Here is an 18,393-nt window from a genome sequence, read left to right as displayed (position 1 = left end):
CCAAACATAACAGTACGTAGTGTTTCTTTTACACAACAATAAAGCAATATAAATAACAGTGGCCAGTTTTAAACAAACAAATATATAATATATAAACAAAAACAAAAACAAAACTGAATGGCAACTGCCTTGTCCAAAATAAATACTCTCCAAAAATACAATCCAACAATCCAATATACAATTACCTATAACAAATACCGATACATATTATACATATACAATAACATCCCTGAGAGTCCGTCTGATTCCTCCCCCCCGCGCCCCCCCCCCCGGGTTGCTGCTGTTGTCTACTTCTTTTCCATTCCCTCTATCTTTCTGTGAGGTAATCGACGAACGGTTGCCACCGCTTGGTGAACCCCTGAGCCGAACCCCTTAACACGAACTTAATCCGTTCTAACTTTATAAGCCCTGCCATGTCGTTTATCCAGGTCTCCACACCCGGGAGTTTGGCTTCCTTCCACATTAACAATATCCTGCGCTGGGCTACTAGGGACGCAAAGGCCAACACGTCAGCCTCTCTTGCCTCCTGCACTCCCGGCTCTTTTGCAACCCCAAATATAGCCAAACCCCAGCTTGGTTCGACCCGGACCCCCACCACCTTCGAAACCACCTTTGCCACCCCCACCCAGAACCCCTGTAGTGCCGGGCATGACCAGAACATGTGGGTGTGATTCGCTGGGCCTCTCGAGCATCTTGCACACCTATCCTCTACCCCCAAAAATTTACTAAGCCGTGCTCCAGTTATATGCGCCCTGTGTAACACCTTAAATTGTATCAGGCTTAGCCTGGCACACGAGGACGATGAGTTTACCCTACGTAGGGCATCAGCCCACAGCCCCTCCTCAATCTCCTCCCCCAGCTTCCCTCTTCCCATTTCCCTTTCAGCTCATCTACCATGATCTCCCCCTCATCCCTCATTTCCCTATATATGTCCGACACCTTACCATCCCCCACCCATGTCTCTGAGATCACTCTATCCTGCACCTCCTGCGTCGGGAGCTGCGGGAATTCCCTCACCTGTTGCCTCGCGAAAGCCCTCAGTTGCATATACCGAAATGCATTCCCTTGGGGCAACCCATATTTTTCCGTCAGCGCTCCCAGACTCGCAAACGTCCCATCTACAAACAGATCTCTCAGTTGTACTACCCCAGCTTTTTGCCATGCTTCAAATCCCCCATCCATTCTCCCCGGAACAAACCTATGATTGTTTCTTATCGGGGACCGCACCGAAGCTCCCGTCCTTCCCCTATGCCGTCTCCACTGCCCCCAAATTTTCAATGTAGCCACCACCACCGGGCTTGTGGTGTATTTCTTTGGTGAGAACGGCAACGGCGCCGTCACCATTGCTTGTAGGCTAGTCCCCCTACAGGACGCCCTCGCCAATCTCTTCCACGCCGCTCCCTCCCCTTCTCCCATCCACTTACCCACCATTGAAACATTGGCGGCCCAGTAGTACTCACTTAGGCTTGGTAGTGCCAGCCCCCCCCTGTCCCTACTACGCTGCAAGAATCCCCTCCTCACTCTCGGGGTCTTCCCAGCCCACACAAAACTCATGATACTCTTCTCGATTCTTTTGAAAAAAGCCTTCGTGACCATCACCGGGAGGCACTGAAACACAAAAAGGAATCTCGGGAGGACCACCATTTTAACCGCTTGCACCCTACCTGCCAATGACAGGGGCACCATGTCCCATCTCTTAAAGTCCTCCTCCATCTGTTCCACAGGAAGTAATATTTTTACGTTCTCCCATAGAAGTTTCTGCAGCTTGTGCAATTTTGGCTCAGAGTTGCTGAGCTGGAGACCGAGTTGCCGATATTGTGGGGCATCAGAGAAGGGGAACGATACTTGGACAGTTTGGTCCAGGTTGCAGTAAGAACCCTTAGATTAGGTAGGACTTTAGAGTTGGTCAGTGACAAGGGACAGGCGGATGTGACTGAGTCAGGCAGATATGGCAATCCAGCAATGATGATGGAGTCCTGCCCTTGACTATAAGCAACAGATATATGAAGGTATTCGATAGCTGTGTGGATAAGAACAAGGGCTACAGGGTGGGTGGAGAAATTGACCATTGCATCATGGTGCAGAACGTCAAACAAGTGGGAGGAGTAAAAAGGAATATGTGTTGGTGATAGAGGACAGTATAGTTAGGTAGGTGGATTCCGTTCTCTGCAACCGCAATTGAGAGCTCCGAAGGTCGTGTTGGCTGCCAGGTTCAACATCATTTCCTTGTAGCTGGAGACAAACTTGAATTGGGTGAGTGAGGATCCAGTTGTCAAGGATCACATAAGAACCGACAATATAGGTAAAACTAGGAATGGTGTTCCATGAGAAGAGTTAGGGTACAAATTACAACACGGACCTCAAAGATAATAATCCCTGGATTGTTACATTAGCACGTGCCAATTGTCATAGGGTCAAACAAATGAAGGCTTAAGGAGTGGTGTGGGAAGAAGACAATTTGATTCATGGGGCACAGATAACAGGATTGGGACAAGAAGACGGCACGGTGGCACAGTGGCTAGCAACTGGGTTCAATTCCGGCCTCGGGTGACTGTCTTTTCTTTTATCTCACTGGAGCGGTGAATGCCTTGGGTCCAATGCCTCCTATTCGGTGCTCTTATTGCCTTAACATTGGGGCGATCTAACCAAATTCCATAACAAGCGTACTTACAGCACCGAGAAACACCATGCTATCTATCGGGACTCTCAATTCAATTCGGGGCCTCAGCGGCCAAGGCTGCGCATAGTCCTCAGTGTAGGAAAAGATCGGGATGCCATTTCGACCCCGCGACACAACCTCTGAATCCCCCCAAATCCCAACTCACCTATAAAAGATTCCTCGCCCTGCCCCCCCCTCCCCCAATGCCCCCCCCCCCCCCCCCCCCCATGCCTCAGGCAGATCCAGGGAGAGACTAGCTGTCTTACTCTAATGTGCAGATTTGCAAATACAGACCCCACCCACAATGGGCGAGATTCAGATTGCAACGTTTTGCGAGATCATGTTAGATCACATGAGGCGTGGCGAGCCAGGTGGATCGCAGACGAGGGATCTCCTGGCAGCTACCTGCGACGCCGCCTTTCGGGTGCAACCTGGCCGGTAGATCGCACCCAATGTTTACCCACCTTTCGAAGGTCATTACATTTTATGTCTTGTGATTGTTAACTGGGTTCCCCCATCCCGCCTATGTGTGGCTATATTTCCCATCCTGCTTAGAAAGAGCTCTCATAACTACATTTGTCTATTCTAAAGCCATTAATGCACATTTTAATCATTTTAGGGTTACCCCGCTTCAAGGCGTTTACAATTACTTGGAAACAATAGCCATAGTTGCTTCTCATAACTGGGCACTGTCCTATTCTCACCCAATTAATACAATGATAATATCGTGAAGTTAGAAAACTAATGAGTAAAAATTACTTTGACAAAGAGTCATCTGGACTCGAAACGTTAGCTCTTTTCTCTCCCTACAGATGCTGCCAGACCTGCTGAGATTTTCCAGCATTTTCTCTTTTGGTAAAAATTGCTTGCCATGCTATAAGAAATTTGTCTGACTGGTTAGCTGAAGATAAGGTAATCTATGTTAGAGATGTCTGATTGGATAAAATGTTACAAAAACAATATAAATCAATTCTGATCTACTGCTGACAGTCAATTGATCTGAAAGGCATGTGAGGTTGGTTACTCTTCACTGATGTACCTAAGCCCTAATCCCTGCCATTCCCTCTCCCATTTCCTTAAGACGCACATTAAACCCCACCTCTTTGGCCATTGCCTTTATGTGACTTATTGCAAAATTATGTATGATTACACTCTTGAGAAGCACCTAAGAATGTTTTTACTGCATTAAGAATGCTATATTAATGGGATGTGTTGTTGGTCCAATGCATTCTTTTTTAATTGTAGTACTGCAGAAACCCAGATGCAGACCCTGACGGTCCATGGTGTTTCACAACAGATCTCCAAAAACGATATGATTACTGTGCTGATATTCCCATATGTGGTATGTGCTACTTTTGCATTAACTCTTAGTTCCTTTAGTTTAAATGTTGGAACAATAAATAGATGATGCATGTGTCATACTTACCCCCGTAGACTAATAGCTGTAACTGTATTTCTGCTTACTATATTTATATAACGAGGAGCTCAGGCTTCTTATAGATGGAAAAGCTATCCCTGAGATTTACTGGAATGCGGGAAGGGATCGGAGCCAAGTTAGACAAATGTTAGATCTACAAGGGAGGGCTGGGTGGTTAGGGCGAGTGAGTGATGGGGATGCTGCTTTAGTAGTGGTCAGGAAGCTAGGAAATGGAGGCACAGTGAAGGCTCTACCAAATTTAACAGCAGTAGCTCAGTTGAATTTGTTCCTCCATTTCTCGGTGAATGGTGGTCAGACTGAAAAGTTGTCAGGCAGGATTACAAGAGAGGAGAAAATTTGAAACAGCCCTAGAGCAAAGTCACATGAGTGCCGCACAAGTATCAGGCAACGCTCATTTCCAACAAGAGGGAATTTAACCATCTCTCGTTGACATTCAATGGCAATACCATTGCAGAATCCCACATCATGACCATCCTAGGGATTACAAGTTAAACAGAAACGTAACTGAACCAGTCATATAAACACTGTGGCTACAAGAACAGGTCATAGGCTTGGAATGTTGCAAACCTTTGACTCCTCAAAGCCTGTCCACCATCTACACGGCACAAGTCAGGAGTGTGATGGAATACTCTCCACTTGCTGGATGAAAGCAGCTCCATCAGCACTCAAGAAGCTCAACACCATCCAGGAAACAGTTGTCCACATAATTGACACCCCATCCACAAACGTAAACATTCACCCCTTCCACCACCCGTGCACAATGGCAACAGTGTGTACCATTCACAAGACGACCTGCACTAACTAGCCAAACCTCTTTTGATAAACCCGCGGCTTGTATCACCTAGAAGAGCAAAGGGAGACACCACCACTTGCAGATTACCCTCTAAGCCACATACCATCCTGACTTGGAAACATATCGCTGTTCTTTCACTGTCTGTGGGTCAAAAAGCGAGACCTCCCTTCCTAATAGCACAGTGGTTTACCTACATCACATGGGTTGCAGCAGTTCAAGAAGACAGCTCTCATCTACCTTCTCAAGGACAATTAGGGATTGGCAATAAGTGTTGCTCTTGCTAGCAATAATCACATCACATGAACAAATATATTAACAAACTGCGAACCAATCATGATTGACAGTCTGGGATCAGCCATCGCCCTAAAAACCTCCTCCAGATGTCTTGCTGCTGAAGGCCCTCTCTAGACAGACACTATCATCAGGATGTGCTGCGTGCCCTGACGTACTTCCTGCAGGTCATGGACACCTCCAGCTTATCCAATACTAACACGAGATCGATGGTCCTGAATCACCATTCTTTTGGAAACTAGGCTCCTGAGATCAAGGACTGGATTCTTCGTTTGGGAGACCAAGTTCTCCCACTGGAGTAGAATTGCTCCTGATCTGTACTGGCACAAGGAGTGGTGCCCAGGGGGGATTCCCTTTCCCTCGCCATGAAAATTCATGCATGGCGGGGATCTCGCGGGATTCCATTGGAATCCTGGAATCGAGCCATCATTTTGAGCGGGCGGCCCGATACCAAGGTCTGGAGGCAGGCCCTCCTCTCCCTCACAATTCAAATCCTGCGCCCCCCCCCCCTCCTCACTGAGGAGCAGAGGCATCCTCCCCCTCCACCACCAAGGGAATTACCAATTAGGGGTCACCCGCCCACAGCACGTATGCATGAGGGTGACCTGATCCATCCGCCAAACCCCCATTTGACCATCAACAGAGACCGCCCCATCAAAACCCTATATCAGAGACTCTGCCATCAGAGACCACTATATCAGAGATACCCCAGCCTAGAAGCTAAAGAGCAGTCCAGGTAGAAACAGTGAAAAAAAATCACTGCTTTTTCACTTACCAGCCCCTTACACCTACTGACAGAAGTGTTGAAAGCAGCAGCTGCTATTTCATAGAAAGCCAAAACACATCACAAGCCTTTAAACCCCCTCAGGCCCTTTGATCTGCGAGACTTCTATTCATTTTCAATGATAAATAGCTTTCAGTAGACTCTAACTTACAGGGAAATAGCTTCCAGACAACCAGGTGTCTGGATTGTTTATTTTCACTTCCCTTCATGTTTGAATGCATTTCAAGTATCCTGTTGTGAAGCTAACCACAATGTTTATAAACATCTAGGAGATAGTGCTTTCACTTCCTCGTTTTCTCAGCAGAATGCACTTAACTTCTTTTGATGTGGTGAGTGAGGGCCTGTCAGTCAGAGAACTAGATGCATTGTTGCTGGGCATTTGACTGCAATGCGACAGTGAATATGACATGCTGGGATGTTTATTCACATAGCAGTTCTGAGCTCTTTATATCACAATATAGTATAAATAAAATCTATGCATAAGACAAAAAATGCCAGCTGAATTTTAAACAAATAAGCTGCTGCACACAGGAAGGAAAGATCCAGGACACATGTACTCCATGCATGATATTGAAACTCAACATCCAATAGGCAAACTTTACAGAGTAGAGATGGACAAAACCAGTAGAATCTTTGAATTCCATTGCCAGAACAATCGAGTACATCAGACAAAGTGGTGATCAAATTGTATTCTACAGTGCACTGCAGAGGTGGGATTTCCAGCCCAGCCCACTGCCAGGATGGTCCGGTCTTACCAAAAGTCAATAGACCTTTGGCTGGGCCGCCATATTCCCCGGGGCAGATCCCACCACTGTCCAGGTTTTGAATGTTGTCTGCAGTTCTAGTCCCACAATATGAAGGAGTGTAGAGAAGCGCCATGAGAATGATCGCTGGAGTCAGAGATGTGAATTAGGAGGGAAGATTGGAGAAAACGGATATTTATCCTGGAAAGGAGACACCTGTGAGGTGATCCTATAGAAGTAGATAGAGGTAGATAAGATAGCAAGCAATGAAAGTAGAACTAGGGGCAGAGGTTTTAATTAGGGAAAAGAAACATGGGGAAAGATGTTCTTCCCGTAGATAATGAATAACACTTGCAATGGACTTACAAGCAGGATGGTAGCTCGTTAAAAGCCTCAAACCAACTTGATGCAACAATAAGGTGAGGCAGGACCAACATTTTGGCTGGACACATTATTATTATTGTTGGTTATGTCTCACTAGCAAGGTTGTTTATGGCATACAGGTTATTTGTTGTCATGTGGAATGTCTGGTTGTATATTATCATGGCGTGTTCTTTTCATTGCTCTTACTTTTCCTTTTTGTTGTTGTGCTTCAACATGCTAGGACCATTCCCATCTTTGGGCCAGTCCAAAGCGATGGTCCCCCAGAAGTTGATGTCAATGTTACATTTCTTCATGTTGGCTTTCAGCACATCCTTGAAACGCTCCTTCTGACCTCCTCTAGTGTGTCACCCAGATTGAGCTGTGGAAAGACCTGGGGCGGGATTCTCTGTCGGCCAATGCCGAAATCGGGAAACGTGATTGGGTGGAGAATCAGTACTGATGCCAAAATCACGGCCGACACCGATTTCACACCAAAACACAATTCTCAGTTGCCTCGACAGCAGTGTCAATACGTTCCAGAATTGTGGGGCACATTGGGTCGGCAATTTGGGGTAGGTTTCAACAGGGGAGTGGTAATGGTGAGTGTGCTTTTTCTTTCGCTTTGTTTGTTAGCGGTTCGCAGGATAATAATAATACTAATAATTGCTTATTGTCACAAGTAGCCTTCAATGAAAAGCCCCTAGTAGCCACATTCCGGTGCCTGTTCGGGGAGGCCGGTACGGGAATTGAACCCGCGCTGCCGCCTTGTTCTGCATTACAAGCCAGCTGTTTAGCCTACTGTGCTAAACCAGCCCGTCACTGGGGGGCGGGGGGGGTGAAGTCAGAGGCCTTGGACAGGGGGGCCACCAGGTTAGCTGGGCGGGCTAGTTAACGGGTGTGAAGTGGGGGTTGCAGAAGGAAGGCATGGGGGGGTTGCGGATGGGGTTGTTTTTTTTGTTTGGTGGTGGTGGGGGAGGGGAGGGAGAAGGTTGCTCACATGGATGTGGAAGGCTTGGCGGTTTGAAAAGGGAGAGATGGTGGCGGACATCTGAGGGCGTGCCTGGAGGGACGCATGATGCGGGCCAGGCGCCGGTTTAACAAGAGGTATGGCTGATCAGCAGGGTAGGGGGATGGGGAGCCTCCTGATCAGGCTGATCACGTGGAATGTGAGAGGCCTGAATGGGCCAGTTAAACAGTCACATGTTTTTGGACATCTGAGGCGTCGGAAGGCGGACATTGTGTTTTTGCAGGAGTTGCAACTGGAGATGAGGGATCAGGCGAGGCTGAGGAAGGGATAGATAGGACAGGTGTTCCACTCAGGACTGGACATCAAGGCGAGGGGGGTGGCGGTGTTTGTTGATAAGAGGGTGGCTTTTGAGGCGTGGAGCATTGTGGCCGATCCACGGGGAAGGCGGTGAGGCAGTTGCAGAGGACCAGAGGGGCAATGTATGAGCACAGGGAAATGTGATGGCGATTGAGTTTGAGCAGCATTTCGCCAAGCATTTATTTCGATAGGCATCAAAAGGAGATGATGGCCTCGCTCAAGGAGTTGGTGGATGACACAGTTGCCCTGATAAAGGAGGCCTTGGGAAAGACGTCGACAGCGGTGCGGGAGCAAGGAGAGGTATTGAAGGGGGTGGAGGAGATAGTGTCTCGGCACAGTGACCAGTTCGCCTTGATGGGTGAGGAACTGTGAAGGGTGGAGGAGAGCAATAACAGGCTGGGAGTCAAAGTAGAGGAGCTGGAGAACAGATTACGTAGATAGAATCTGAGGATTGTTGGTCTGCCTGAGGGGCCGGAAGCCGACGGAGTATTTTGTGGAGATATTCGCCAAGTTGTTGGGGGGGGGAGGAGAATCCCTCCCACTATGAGCTGGACAGGGCTCACCGGTCACTCCAACTGAAACCAAAAGCAAATGAACAACTAAGAGCTGCGATAGTTTGTTTTCATCACTACCAGGTGAAGGAAAAAATGTTGAGATTGGCAAAGCTAAATCGAGAGGTGAGGTGGGAAGGCAGTGGTATTCTTATATACCAGTATCTCACGGTGGAGAAGGCAAGAAGGCGGGCATCCTTTAGTCGGGCAAAGTTCTATAAAAGCAACATGTGGTTTGGGGTGGTCTACCCAGCGAAGCTGAGGGTCATGCACAACACCAGAGACTACTACTTTGAGACGGCGGAGGAGGCAGAGGCGTTAGTGAAGGCTGAAGGACTGGCACTGAATTAAGTTTGGACTATGCTGTTTTTATCTTTATTTCTTTTCTCTTTCATTCATGTTGTGCTTGGGAGGGGATGGTTTTCGGCGCGGTCAATGTCTGTGTGGAGGCATTGTCTGTGTGGAGGCATTGAAGGCAGTGGTAAGCGGCGAGGCCATCTCGTTTAAGGCTCAGGTGGACATGGAGGCAAGAGAGGAGCGGCAGCAGCTGGTAGAGGAGATTTTGGAAGTGGAAGGAAGAGAGATATAATCCCTCAATATGGATCCTCTGATGAGGAGAAAGAAGTTACAGGTCAGGTTTGACCTTCTGTCCACAGGAAAGGCAGTTCAGCAGTTATGGCGGGTGAAGGGGGCTCGATATGGGTATTGGGAGAAGACCAATCACTTGCTGTCAGGCCAACTCCACCGGCAGGCGACTGCGAGCGAGACTGTTCGGGTCTGGGATGGGGCAGGGGAATTGGTGGTGGCGCCAGACCAGGTGAACAAGGCATCTTTATAAAAGGGGCTTATCACAGTAACTTCATTGAAGCCTACTCGTGATGACAAGCGATTATTATTATTATTATTATTAATAAAATGTTTTCTAAGCTGTGGTATAGATTGGAGCCCCTGGAGGATGAGTTGGACATGAGGGATTTTTGGGGTTGTTGGAGTGTCCTAGAGTAGGAGCCGAGGAGAGAGCAGGGCTGGAAGAGCCAGTGAGGGATGGAAGAGGTTCAGCAGCAATAGGGAAGATGCAGACGGGTAAGGCACCAGGGCCGGATGGGTTCCGGTGGAGTTCTATAAGAAATTTTGAGATAAGTTGGTGCCGTTGTTGGTGGAAATGTTTGAAGATGTGGTGGTTAAGGGGACACTGCCATATAGGTGGATCTGTATTCTGATGATCTGTTGTTGTATATCTATAACCCAGGTTCTTTGGTAGGGGACTGCTTAGGAGACGTGGGACTTTTTCAAGTTATAAGCCGAATCTGATAAAGAATGAGTGTTTTGTGGTTTCTTCTCTAGGGGCGGGAGCTGGTTTGGGGGGTTGCCATTTTGGGTGGCAACTACCCACTTTGGTACTTGGGAGTACAGGTGGTTCATGACTGGTGGGTATGGTCAAGGTGGACCTATTGAGATGGGACAGCCTTCTCCTATTATTAGAAGGCTGGGTGCAGGCGATTACAATGAATATTTTGCCACGGTTTTTATTTCTATTTCAGGATGGCAGTTAGGGGGCCTGACCCTTCTAAACCTGTTGTACTATTATTGGGCGTGGAGAAGATGCGAGGATGGAGCAGGGAGTTGGAGGCTTTGTGGGTGAAGAGGGAGGCAGGCTCTTGTAAGGGGTCGGGGTCGCGAGCAGTGGTAACGGCACCGCTCTGGTTTGCCCCAGGGAAATATTTGGGGAGTCCGGTGGTGATGGCCACGCTGAAAATATGGAGGCAATTGCGGCAGCACTTTAGGCTAGGGACAGGGTCGACGTGGATGCTGATCCGAGGGAATCATGGGTTTGGGCCAGCGAGGTTGGATGCTAGGTTTTGGGGATGGGGGGAGTGAGAGGGGATGAAAGTGAAGGACTTATTTCTAGATGGGCGGTTTGCGAGTTTGAAAGAGTTGGGGCAAAAATATGGGATCTCGCGGGGGGAAATGTTTAGGTCTATGCAGCTGCGCGATTTCGCAAAGGTTTTCCTGACTTTTCTGGTGGCACCGCCCTCCTTGCTGTGGGAGGGGGTGCTATCAGTGATGGGGCTGGAGGGTGGGGAGGGGTCATCTCGGCAATCTACAGGAGGATTTTGGAGGAGGACATGTGGGGGGAGGAGCTGGGGATGGCACTGGAGGAGGGGTTCTGGTGTGAGGTGCTGCGGAGGGTGAACAGCTCAACCCCGTGTACGAGGCTGGGGTTGATACAGCTAAAAGTGGTACATAGAGCGCACCTGACGGGGGCGTCAGGTGGCGCAGTGGTTGGCACTGTTGCCTCACAGCGCTGAGGATCCCGGGCCCGGGTCACTGTCTGTGTGGAGTTTGCACATTCTCCCCGTGTTTGCGTGGGTCTCACCCCCACAACCCAAAGATGTGCAGGGTAGGTGAATTGGCCACGCTAAATTGCCCCTTAATTGGGAAAAAAAATGGGCCTGAATTTATTTTTTAAAAATGTGCTCACCTGACGAAGGCGAGGATGAGCCGGTTGTTTGACGGGGTGGAGGACATTTGAGATGGATGTGGGAGGGGCCCGGCCAATCACATACGTATATTCTGGTCCTGCCTGACGTTTTGTGGAAATTTTGGCTGTCGTTCTTCAGCACCATGTCAGTAATGTTGCAGATGGATTTGGAGCCCAGTCCCTTGGGGGTCGTATTTGGGGAGTTGGTCTTGCCGGAGTTGCAGACGGGAGCAGGGCGGATGTTGTAGTTTCACCTCGCTGATTGCTCGCAGGCAGGTCCTGTTGGGGTGTAGGTCAGCTTTTTCGCCCTGTGGCTTAGTGTGGCTGGGGGCCTGTTGGAGGTCCTGGGCTGGATTCTCCGTTCCCCGACGCCAAATCGCATTCGGCGAGAGGCAGAGAATCCCCCATGACGCCAAAACGTTTGCGATGCACCGCCCCCTGAAAAGCAGTGTACTCTAGGAGTATGCCGCATCACGTATCCACGCCTCAGGTCATTACCTGCGGCCTGTCCCGCGAAGCTCCATCCCTGACCGGCCGAGTTCCCGACGGCATGGGACACGTGTGGTCTCACCAGCCATGAACTTAACGTGGCGGTTGTGGACTCAGTCCATACATTTGTCACATTGTGAGCCAGCCTGTCTCATGGAAACGGTATCCTTCTCACCCGGGTTTCCAATCTACATGATTAAAGAATTTGCCTTTGAATTCTCTTCAAACGTCACTCCCACATGGTGGCTGTAACAATGGCCCAACTCGCAAGGTTTCAGTCTCATCTTTCGAGATTCCTTTTCCCTGGATCTCCAAGTGCACTCAAGTTTCAACTTTCACGCACTATTTCAGATGTTCATCCAAGCCAAACAGGACACTATTGATCGAGCCTACTTTGATTCAAGAGTGCTCCCTGAAAATCTGTCTTGAATTTGGAGCCTATTTCTCTGCTCCTTTCTTTCAAGTTTACTTATTGGAACCTATTTGTCATCCCATCTCTGTCATTTACTTGGAACTTTTTTCTGGGACCTCTTTCTCTGTTCCCCTCCTGCTCCTTGGGCACCTTCCTTGGAAATGGTGTTCCAGTTGGGGTCGCCTGACCTGTAGTTTCATGCTGTTTCATTTTTTTGGCTTAAGCGAAGAATCACATGGCTGGTTCCCAACCTAACAATGGTGAAAGACATCAACTGTGCATGTGCGGCCACTTGTTGGCTAGTGTATGTGCTCAAGGCCTGCTGGGAAATGGAGTTTCCTTCTAACCTCCAAGGTAAATATTTGTGTTTTGTAACAACCTCTATCAGTGTTGAAGTTCCGAGCTCATCTCTAACTGGCTGTTGTGGGATGGAATTGAAAACAATCTCATCAACAATTGTTTTTTGATTGGAAAGGTCTTCAAAATACTCTCTCCAATGGTGTTGACAGCAACCTGATCAGATATGCCTTGTTTTAGGCCTCAGAGGAGCTTGTCCTTGAGCACTTGGGCCATAAATGGCCTTTGTGGCAGTGAAGATGCCATGGATATCATTCATGTCAGTGAGATGTTGAATTTCCTTTGCTTTGTCTTCATGTTGCGGGTGCACCTTTGTACCTCGGCCTTTACTTGTTAAACCAGTTTCTTTTGTTTTGAGTTTGAGCCATTCCAACAGGGACAGAAAGACTTGCACTTATGATCAATCAGTTCATTGTTATCCTGATCATTTTCATCAAATCAATCCTGATGGTTCCAGATAGAATATCCAAATGTCTCTTTGCAGGCATTGATGATATTAGACTTAAGGACATCCCAAGCACTCTGGACACTCTTCTTTCAGTCCAAAGATGTGCAGGTTGGATGGGGTTACGAGGATAGGTGGGGGAGTGGGCCTGGATAGAGTGCACTTTCAGAAGGGCGGTGCAGACTCGATGTGCCGAATGGCCTCCATCTGCGCTATAGGGATTTTATGGATTCTGCTCTTGATTGAAGTTTGAAAGCATTCCCTGAAGGCGTTGTTGGAATAAAACTTTGATGTTGGTCTTTCATTGACATCTCTACTGTTAAACTGATCAGTTTGGAGCTAGTTTGATGGACATAATGGAACAAACACGTCATTGATCAGTCCAGCAGATACCAGCCCGTTATTGCCCTGGTGGTACAGACATCTTTCTGATTCCGAGCACAGATAATGATGTAATGAATCAGTGCTTGTGCTTTGATCATGGATGTTACCATGACGTCTTCTGGTGGATTTGGCTTTATTGTCACGTGTACCAAGGTACAGTGAAAAGTATTTTTCTGCGATCAGCTCAACAGATCATTAAGTACATGAAAATAAAAGAAAAGAAAAGAAATACATAATAGGGCAACACAAGGTAGACAATACACTGGCATCGGGTGAAGCATACAGGGGTGTAGTGTTAATCAGGTCATTCCATAAGAGGGTCGTTTAGGAGTCTGGTAACAGCATTGAAGAAGTTGTTTTTGAGTCTGTTCGAGCGTGTTCTCAGACTTCTGTATCTCCTGCCCGATGGAAGAAGTTGGAAGAGTGAGTAAGCCGGGTGGGAGGGGTCTTTGATTATACTGCCCGCTTTCCTCAGGCAGCGGGAGGTGTAGATAGAGTCAATGGATAGGAGGCAGGTTCATGTGATGGACTGGGCTGTGTTTACGACTCTCTGAAGTTTCTCGCAGTCTTGGGCTGAGCAGTTGCCATACCAGGCTGTGATGCAGCCAGATAGGATGCTATCTATGGTGCATCTGTAAAAGTTGGTAAGGGTTAATGTGGACATGCCGAATTTCCTTAGTTTCCTGAGGAAGTATATGCTCTGTGGTGCTTTCTTGGTGGTAGCGTCAACGTGGGTGGGCCAGGACAGATTTTTGGAGATGTGTACCCCTAGGAATTTGAAGCTGCTAACCATCTCCACCTCGGCCCCGTTGATGCTGACAGGAGTGTGTACAGTACTTTGCTTCCTGAAGTCAATGACCAGCTCTTTAGTTTTGCTGGCATTGAGGGATAGATCAGGGTATTGATGATGATAGGCCCAAGTTCTGTGCATTTGGTAAGGAGAGTAATGCCATGGGAGTTGACATTTCAAATTCCTTTCCTGACAATAGATCCATTCATAGATTAGAATCTCTTCCAACTCTGGCATTGAAGTCTCAAAGAAAAATAAGCATGTTCTCCTTCGGGACACCAGAGAGAACATGGTCAAGTTTGGCACAGAAATCTTCCTTGGCTTCATTATCGGTATCTGACCACAGTGGCAAACTGACTCCTTGACAACTTGAGATGAAGATTCATGAGTTGCTCATTTCTTCCAAGAAGGAACCCATGAAGCCGGTTCACATGCTGATTCTTGACATCAAATCCAACTCAGTGAACTCAGTCTTCTTCTGATGTTCCTTTCTGGGAATGCCACAACTGAACGCTCCATGACCCTCCCAACACCCACCAACAAACCCACCTGTGGGTCGCAACTCACACTTTGAAAAACCCTGGTTGAGGGCACCTTTTCTAGCTCTCTCCCCAATACGGCATGAGCTAATTGGATGCTAAAGAGGGCAGCTCTGTCACAGCACCTAAAAGGCACCCCTTCCTCTTCCGAGTGCTCGACAACCATTTTGTAACTGTTGTTTCTCTGCCAGATAATATCTAGAAGCTTGCAGATGACATAATCCTGCTTCCGTTGCCATTTACTAGTCGCTGAAGGTCTTGGGCGATATATTCAGAAAGGGAGATGCCAGGATGTGACATTTTCTAGTGTGGAAACATTGCACATCAACTTCCACACAAGTACTGACAGAATGAAATTATGACCCAATGGCAAAGGAGCGAAGATGATTGGATGTTTCTTTCTATTCCAGCCTTTATCCGAGAGAACGTTTGTTGCAGTATTTGAGATGACACATCTTCCTCTGCTTATTCTGCCACAGGCTTTCACAATAACTGAAGTGGCCCAGGACATAAGGGATCCCGCCGTATTTCACCCTGTATTGATCAATCCTTTCTTACTCATTGCCCAGGTTCTGTGGCGAGAACGAAGGGGTGGACTTTGGAACCTCTGGACAAATATAGATAGGTTGAATGACCTTCAGCATCCGTAAAAATCTTCTCTACTCTGTAACACATCATGTGGAGCACATCTTCACATGAAGTTTCCTACGTGCTTATCTTAACCCAAATCCAAGGAAACTACATTACAAACTGATGAAGGTTTGAAGGTTACAATCCTGCTCATAAAATTGACATTTAGAAAAAACTGAAGACAGTTAAGGCTGGTCTACATTTTCTTCTATATAAGTGTAGGGTGCAATTCAACCATAACATTTCGAAGTCACTTCCTCTATGAATCTATTAACTATTAAAGCGAACCCTTTGTGGAACTTAGTCTAACATAATCCATTATTGGGCAGCAGGGTGGCACAGTGGTTAGCACTGCTGCCTCACAGCGCCAAGGACCGGGTTCAATTCCGGCCTTGGGTGATCATCTGTGTGGCGTTTGCACATTCTCCCCATGTCTGTGTGCGTTTCCTCCGGGTGCTCCGGTTTCCTCCCACCGCCCAAAGATGTGCAGGTTAGGCGGATTGTCCATGCTAAATTGCCCTTTAGTGTCCAAATGGTTAAGTGGGAATGGGTGGGAGCGTGGGCCTAGGTAGTGTGGTAGTCACCACTGTTGTATTATATTGTATATATGAGTATTATGGTAAGGCCCCTGTACTACAGGTACGGGGGTAGATCCCTGCCTGCTGACTCCGCCCAGGAGGCGGAGTATAAATCTGTGTGCTCTCTGAACAGCAGCCATTTTGTAAGCTGCTGTAGGAGGCCACACATCTCTGTGTAATAAAGCCTCGATTACAATCTACTCTCGTCTCATCGTAATTGATAGTGCATCAAGTTATTACACAGAGATTTTTCAGAGATGGACCTCCGTATCAAGCCGGATCGCCTGCAGCTGCATCCTCAAGTGGACAACGCCAAAAAGGACTTCCAACATTGGCTAGCTTGCTTTGAAGCTTACATCGGGTCTGCGCCAGACCCAATCCCAGAAGCACAGAAGCTCCAGATTCTATACACGCGGCTGAGCTCCAACGTTTTTCCCCTCGTCCAGGACGCGCCTACCTACGCAGAGGCCATGGCGCTACTGAAGGAGAATTACGCTCAGCAGACAAACAAGATCTACGCCAGGCACCTCCTATCCACGCGGCACCAGCGTCCCGGTGAGTCTGTGGAAGATTTCTGGCGTGCCCTGCTCGCCCTGGTGAGAGACTGTGACTGCCAGGCCATTTCGGCCACTGAACATTCGAACCTGCTAATGAGAGACGCGTTTGTTACGGGCACAGGATCTGACTTCATCCACCAGCGCCTCTTAGAAGGGGCCACGTTAGACCTCACGGCGACAAAGAAACTAGCGCTCTCGTTCACGGACGCCTCACGCAACGTACAGGCTTATGCCCCCGACCGCACGGCCCACCCCCCTGTGCATCGTGGACCCCACCAGCGGCCATCCCATCGTGGACCCCATCAGCGACCGCCCTCAGCCAACCCCACGCCTGCACTGCGCGGCAGACAACCAAACCGCCGGGGACCCAAGTGCTACTTCTGCGGACAGACAAAACACCCTCGGCAGCGCTGCCCGGCGCGGAGCGCCCTCTGCAAGGCCTGTGGCAAGAAAGGACATTTTGCTGCCTGCAGTGTGCCAGGCCCACTCAATTGCCGCTATTGTCCCGGCACCCCCCACGGGCGGCCAGTGGGCAACGCCATCTTCCTCTCCTCAGACCACGTGTGGCCCGTGGGCGCCGCCATCTTGCTCCACTCACAACACGTGCGGCCCGTGGGCGCCGCCATCTTGCTCCACTCACAACACGTGCGGCCCGAGGGCGCCGCCATCTTGCCTGCCTCAGGACCCCTGCCCGTCGGGCACCTCATTGGGCCGCTCATCGCCTGCAACCGCCGACGACCAGCCGCGTCTCGCCTCGGTCACAATCGACCAGTCTCGACCGCACAACCTCGCGACCGCTTCGACAAAGGTGAAGGTCGACGGGCATGAGATATCCTGCCTTCTGGACTCCGGGAGCACTGAGAGCTTCATCCACCCCGATACGGTAAGGCGCTGCTCCCTCGTGGTACACCCCGCTAACCAAAGAATCTCCCTGGCCTACAGATCCCATTCCGTGGCGATCCGGGGGTGCTGCAAAGCCACGCTCACCGTCCAGGGTGTAGAGTTCATGGGCTTCCGGCTCTACGTCCTTCCCAACCACTGCGCTGCCTTGCTACTCTGCCTGGACTTCCAGTGCAAACTCCAGAGCCTAACCCTGAAATTTGGCGGGCCCCTACCACCCCTTACTGTTTGCGGCCTCGAGACCCTTAAGGTCGACCCGCCTTCCCTGTTTGCAAACATCACCCCAGACTGCAAACCCATCGGCCACCAGGAGCAGACGGTACAGCGCCCAGGACAGGACCTTCATCAGGTCTGAGGTCCAGCAGCTGCTGCAGGAAGGTATCATCGAGGCCAGCAACAGCCCCTGGAGAGCCCAAGTGGTAGTGGTGAAAACCAGGGAGAAAAACAGGATGATCATTGACTACAGTCAGACCATCAATCGGTACACACAGCTCGACACGTACCCCCTCCCAGGCATATCTGATATAGTCAATCAGATTTCACAGTACTGGGTCTTCTCGACAGTGGACCTGAAATCTGCCTACCACCAACTCCCCATCCGTAAGGTGGACCGCCCATACACTGCGTTTGAAGCAGACGACCGCCTTTACCATTTCCTTAGGGTTCCCTTCGGCGTCACCAACGGGGTCTCGATCTTCCAACGGGAGATGGACCGAATGGTTGACCAGTACAGGCCTACCTGGTCAACGTCACCATCTGCGGCCACGACCAGCAGGACCACGACGTTAACCTTTCCAAATTTCTCCACACCGCCACACTCCTCAACCTAACTTACAACAAGAAGAACTGTGTGTTCAGCACGAAACGATTAGCCATCCTCGGCT

At 49.1% G+C, this 18,393-nt stretch overlaps 1 protein-coding gene across 1 annotated transcript in view; it reads left to right on the top strand.

Moving 5' to 3' along the window:
- LOC140419719 (plasminogen-like) overlaps positions 1-18,393 on the top strand; it is a 181,888-nt gene that overhangs the window by 152,871 nt on the left and 10,624 nt on the right. Inside the window, exon 13 of the mRNA XM_072503660.1 lies at positions 3,905-4,001. Within this exon, the coding sequence (XP_072359761.1) occupies positions 3,905-4,001 (97 nt within the window). The remainder of the gene's footprint in view (positions 1-3,904; positions 4,002-18,393) is intronic.

The sequence above is a fragment of the Scyliorhinus torazame genome, chromosome 1 (assembly GCF_047496885.1).
Source record: "Scyliorhinus torazame isolate Kashiwa2021f chromosome 1, sScyTor2.1, whole genome shotgun sequence".
Taxonomy (NCBI): Eukaryota; Metazoa; Chordata; class Chondrichthyes; order Carcharhiniformes; family Scyliorhinidae; genus Scyliorhinus; species Scyliorhinus torazame.
Note: the sequence above shows the minus strand (reverse complement) of the source record. Positions and strands in the feature narration are given on the sequence as shown.